This window comes from Carcharhinus amblyrhynchos, chromosome 1 (assembly GCF_965287045.1).
Source record: "Carcharhinus amblyrhynchos chromosome 1, sCarAmb.v2.hapA, whole genome shotgun sequence".
Taxonomy (NCBI): domain Eukaryota; kingdom Metazoa; phylum Chordata; class Chondrichthyes; order Carcharhiniformes; family Carcharhinidae; genus Carcharhinus; species Carcharhinus amblyrhynchos.
This window is the reverse complement of record NC_137324.1, coordinates 166566285-166571701: the sequence shown is the minus strand read 5'-3', so window position 1 is coordinate 166571701 and position 5417 is coordinate 166566285. Positions and strand designations below refer to the sequence as shown.

Sequence of the window (5417 nt, the reverse complement as noted above, 5' to 3'; positions counted from 1 at the left end):
GCTAGAAATTGGCATGGAACTGATTATAACATGAAAATTGGGATTTTCATTTCATTATGAATTCCATGACTGAAGTCTCCAGGCACCCCACCAGCACCCCCACCACCCACACCCCGCCCCCACCACCTTCATTGGGAGTGGTTCACTCCAGCGAGGTTTACTACTGTCCCCCTCGTTCCCCCCCCCCCCCCCCGCCACCCCCCCCCCCCCCCCCCCCCACCCCCCACCCCCCATGGGGAACAGGCGGCCTGACCTTGCTGGAGGAAAGAGAGGTAATTGAGCCCCCCGCCCCACAGGATGTCAGGGGGGCAAGGGGGTGCCCCTTGTGCAGTGCCAGCCTGGCACCCTGGCACTGCCTACTGGGAATCTTGGCACTGCCGACTGGACATCGGGCAGTGCCACGGAAGTGGGGCCAGAGGGAGTGGGGTCTATTGTGGCAGGGCATATTGGTAGAGGTGTGGAGACGCGCTGCCAGTCTGAAATTGTGTTCAGTGGCAGAGCAAGGGAATAGGTGATCGGACTGGTCATGGGAGGGGAGGGGGCATCTGGGGCTGCTGGGAGGTCAGGGTTGCCAGTGGATGGTGGCAGGACTGGCGTGGTGGTAGGGGAGATTGGGGCTGGCTGTAGGTGGGGAGGGAAATAGGGGCTGGGCCAGGGAGGTCCGGGTATCCAGCGATCAGATGGTTGGGAAGGTCTGAAGGCCAGCGATGGGTGGGCTGCAAGACTGGCCAGGGAAGTGGAGTCTGGCAATGCAGGGCTGCTGCATCTGTATTGATCTCAGCGCTGACAGATTGGCACATGCACAGTGGCCTGGTTAGCGCTATGCTGCTGACCTCTCAGGCGGGAATAGACTTCACCCACAGGTTTCCAGAGTGGATCATGCTCAGGAACTCTGTGATGCAGAGTCAGCAATTCATTCTGGAAATCACGCTAAAAAAAATCTAGCATGGTTTACCCCCATTTTCCTTGCAAATTGGGGACATTGTATTTTTTTGGAGAATCCCTGTGCCAACCCCTTATACTACATACCCTATAGATAACACACAGGGCAGATTATTGACTCTTTATTGTTTGTTAAAGTACACCTTTTTTGTTGCAAAAATATACTTTATTCATATAAAATGTGAAAAGCACATGATGAACCGTTTCCAATTATTACAGCAGTGAAGTTGGGCGATGTATACAGGTCAGTAGTGTCAGTGAGGACACCTCCCAACTGCTGCACAGGGTTACATCTCTACGCACCACAAAGTTTGCAGCAACTTTACCCGGGGGCCCCAAAACTTCTGACCAATCAGCGGGCGCTGCCCGCGCGTGATGACGTAACGCGGCGCGGTGCCGTAACGTGCCGCCGAGTGACGTAAGACGCCGGCCCTGCCAGACGGTTTGTTCTCGCTCCCTCCTGCTGAGCTTCGCTGATCGTCGCCATGGCGCCCCCGGTACCGGTGTCGCCTCTGATCAAGGTACAGGCAGCCGGGGTACGGGTATGGTGGGGGGCCTGGCCCTCCGCGGAACAGCGGCTCCTTCTGTCTCTCCCGCCGCCCTGCTGCCTTGTCCGGGCCTAGTGGAGCCTGAGCTAAGGTCAAAGCAGGACCTTGGGGCAAGGGAGAATGGAGCCCGGGGCGGGGGATGGGGGAGCAAGAAGCTTGAAGACCCAAATGGCCTTCTCCGCCTCCTGTCTTCTATGTTTCTATACTTGAGTAAGACAGTTATGGCCTTGGGGGGCGTCCAGAGGAGGTACACAAAAATGAGCCCAGGAATGAAGGGTTTGTCATCTGAGGAGTGATTGAGGAATCTGCATCTACACTCGATGGAGTTTAGAAGATTGAGGGGGGTGGGGGGGAATCTAATTGAAACTTACAGAATATAGAGAGGCCCAGATTGGGTAAAGGTGGAGAGGGTGTTTCCACTAATGGGAGAGAATGCAAAGGCACAATCTCCTTTAACACTGAGATGAGGAGGAATTCCTTCTCAGTCCGAGGGTGGTGAATCTGTGGAACTTGTCACAGGACAGCTGTGGAGGCCAGGTCATTGAATGTCTTCAAGACAAAGAGAGAGAGAGATCCTTAATCAATAAGGAGGTCAAGGGTTATGGTGAGAAGGCAGGAGAACGGGGATGAGAATCATATCAGCATGATTGAATGGCAGAGCAAACTTGATAGGCTGAATGGCCAAATTCTGCGCCTACATCTTATGGTCCTGTGGGTGGACATCATGGGGAGCCTTTGGGGGGGGGGGGGGGCGGGGTTGTGGGGGGACAATGGTGACAAAAGGGGGGGGGAAATGACAAGGGGGGGGGAGGGAGCAGGATGGACTGGTGAAGGGAATGTGGGAAGGGGCTGATGAGGGGCAGGGAGTGGGGAAGATGGGGGGTGGAAAAACAAGAGGGGATTGGTGCTGATGAGGATGTGAGTGGTTGGTATGAAGGGAGGTGAGGGATAGGACACACAGTGGTTAGCACTGCTGCATCACAGTGCAATTGACTTGGGTTTGATTCCCTGTTTGAGTCATTGTCTATGTGGAGTTTGCACATCTTCCCTGTGTCTGCATGAGTTTTCTCCAGGTGCTCCAATTTCTTCCCACAGTTCAATGATGTGCTGGTTAGTTGGATTGGCCATGCTCAATTTTCTCTTAATGGCCTAGTATGTGTAGGTTAAGTGGATTATCCATGGTAAATGTGCAAGGTTATGGGGTTAGATCCTGGAGAGTTGGTGCAGATGTGATGGGCCAAACGGCTTCCCTCTGCATTGTGAGGATTCTATGGGCTCTATGGCTAAGTCTCGTTGTTACAAGTGTGAGCACTTTTGCCACAGTGTTAACAAATGCCAGTCGAGTTTTTGTACATAGAGTTATCTTTTACGTGCTGTGTCTTATTCCTATAGGTTCTTAATTCTTGAGATTTTAAAAAGTTAAATTTTTACAACTTTGTCTTTTTAATTGACTTTCTCTTGAATTGTCCTCCTTTACCTCATGTTCCTCAGTCTTTTTCTTGTGCTTATTTCTCCATTCCTATAAATTGCTGGTTAAGGGGTTGCTCCATTGTTTCCCTTGTGTCAGTCAATGCCACAAAACTGGTCTTCCTCACTGCACCATTGGCAACTTGCACCTTTAACAATTTTGTGGGCAAAACCTTTTATGAGTTGAGGCTCAGAGGCAAGCCTGATGGACAAGAAATGCTGTGACATGTCTCACTGCAGCAAGTAGTTGTCCATTGTGATTGCAATATCCTGCTATGTAACTCCAGTTGGGAATATTTATTGGAGAGTAAAGTGCAGTAAACCTGTGTCATATTCTGTTACAGATGGCTAGGTATTCAGCATTGCTGGTTGGTCTCATCTACGGGAAGACGCGATATGGTAAGAGTCTGAGATTATCTTGTCCGCAGTGCTGAATTATATTTTTCTAAAAGCTTTGTTTAAAAAAAATGCTTTTTCAAACCTATTTGGAGAGCTAGGATTGAATTTGGCACTGTTTCCAAAGATGTGTGGGTTAGGTTGATTTGTCATGCTAAATTGACCTTGGTGTCGTGGAGATTAGCAGGGTAAATGTGTGGGAGTTATGGAAATAGGGTGTGGGTGGGATTGTGGTTGGTACAGACTCAATGGGCCAAATGGACTCCTGTACTGTAGGGATTCCATGATTCTGAAAAGTTAATGCTATGTTTTGCTGCCCATCATCTCCATTGCTGCATTATTTCCATTCATTCTTTGGGTGCAGCTCCCAACAATTGATTCTGTCTACAATCCCCACTGCCTTGGTGGAGCAGCCAGCATAATTAAAGACCCCACGCACCCCGGACATTCTCTCTTCCGCCTTCTGTCTGGTAAAAGATACAAAAGTCTGAGGTCACATACCAACTGACTCAAAAATAGCTTCTTCCCTGCTGCTGTCAGACTTTTGAATGGACCCACTTTGCATTAAGTTGATCTTTCTCTACTTCCTAGCTATGACTGTAACACTACATTCTGCACAGTCTCATTTCCTTCTCTATGAACAGTATGCTTTGTATAGTGTGCAAGAAACAACACTTTTCAATGTTAATATATATGACAATAAATCAATCAATTAGTCAAAATACTTGAATGGAATGATAATTACATGATGAAGCTGGCAAGGAATTGGAATTCCTTGGGGAAACGTGGCAAATATAAAAATTCTCAATAAGGATAGTTCATACAAAGGCTTAACCTTTCATGTTTATCTGTTATGTAATGAAGACTATTTAAAGCCTATTGCTGAAGAGGAAAGAAGAATTGAGGCTGAAGAAAAAAAGAAACGAGAGGAGCTTGAGCGCATTGCGAAACAATTAGCAGAAGGTATTTAAAAAATAAATGATTGCAGTTGCATGGAGTGAAATTTTTATGTATTGGTGCCCAGTTAAGGAAAGTAAAAGCTATATGAAACTATTTATAAACATATCTTGTGTAATTTTGCATCAGGAAATTAGGAACATAGATCATTCAGTCCTCAAGCCTGCTCTGCCATTCAGTTGCATTTTGGCTGATTCCAGCTCAACTCGATTTACCCAGCTTAATAACCTTAACAAAAATTTATCAATCTCAGTCCACAACGTTTGTTGGTTGAGCATTCACCAGCTTTTTGGAAGCAGGTTCCAGATCTCCTCCATCCTTTGTGAGTGTGTGCATAGGTTGACCTACATTGGTTCCTGGTTCTCTGACAACTTGTATATGATTATCTTCCTTATGTGCACACTCACATCACCTCATGACCTCACCCCTTTCTTTGAGACTGGGGGAGGAAGGGGGAGAATTAGTGTGGGACAAGAGGATGACTCTGCATGGGAGAATCTGAAAGGAGCTTTGTTTGTATCTGTCCAAGGGCATCTTGATCCTGGCACTGAGTATCTGACTTAGCAGCGAGACATTTTCCAATGCTACCATCCCTTGCTTTTAACCAGAAGTTTTAAAGATTTTAATTGTATGTGATGCATGTATATAAACTAAATTGGTGTCTCATTTCAGCAAATGAAGATACTATTCTGAAATGATTACCACTAAAAACAGATGAAGAATCAACATGCTACCCTCTTGGTTTGCTAATATGGACTTGTCAGATGTATCTATTCAGTGCACATTTTTGGTGTGCTTTTCCAATGAGCAAGAATAAATTTTATTTGGACAACAATAATGTCTGTTAATTTTATGTCTTTGAAATGTATTGTGGAAAAGTGACTTAGTATAGAAGCTGACCACATCTGTCAGATGTATGCTTTTGAATTTGAAGACTGTCGGTCAATGACTACAGATGTCTTTGTCATCTTTAAAAGTTTACAGTTTCTTTAAAAACAGTTGTAGCTCAGAACAGCTGAAAATTCTGCTAAATACTGACTCAGAATACTGATACAGTTGAAAAGAAACCAAACTCGTAGACAGAAATAAAATGTTTTCAGTAATTTA

General features: G+C 46.4%; 1 protein-coding gene across 1 annotated transcript; it reads left to right on the top strand.

The window, feature by feature from the left end:
* Window positions 1-1331: 1331 nt before the first annotated feature.
* On the top strand, window positions 1332-5417 carry LOC145347260 (ATP synthase F(0) complex subunit e, mitochondrial-like). The gene is made up of 4 exons (XM_080195034.1): window positions 1332-1463; window positions 3302-3356; window positions 4218-4316; window positions 4983-5417. Exons 1-4 carry the CDS (start codon window positions 1428-1430, stop codon window positions 5006-5008), a joined length of 216 nt encoding a protein of 71 aa, XP_080051160.1. The 5' UTR covers window positions 1332-1427; the 3' UTR covers window positions 5009-5417.

Excerpts from the sequence above, each read along its gene's own strand:
- LOC145347260 (XM_080195034.1), top strand. The coding sequence starts at position 1,428 with ATGGCGCCCCCGGTACCGGTGTCGCCTCTGATCAAG. Across the intron at positions 1,464-3,301 it reads CGGTGTCGCCTCTGATCAAG|ATGGCTAGGTATTCAGCATT; the intron begins GTACAGGCAGCC and ends ATTCTGTTACAG. Across the intron at positions 4,317-4,982 it reads TGCGAAACAATTAGCAGAAG|CAAATGAAGATACTATTCTG; the intron begins GTATTTAAAAAA and ends GTCTCATTTCAG.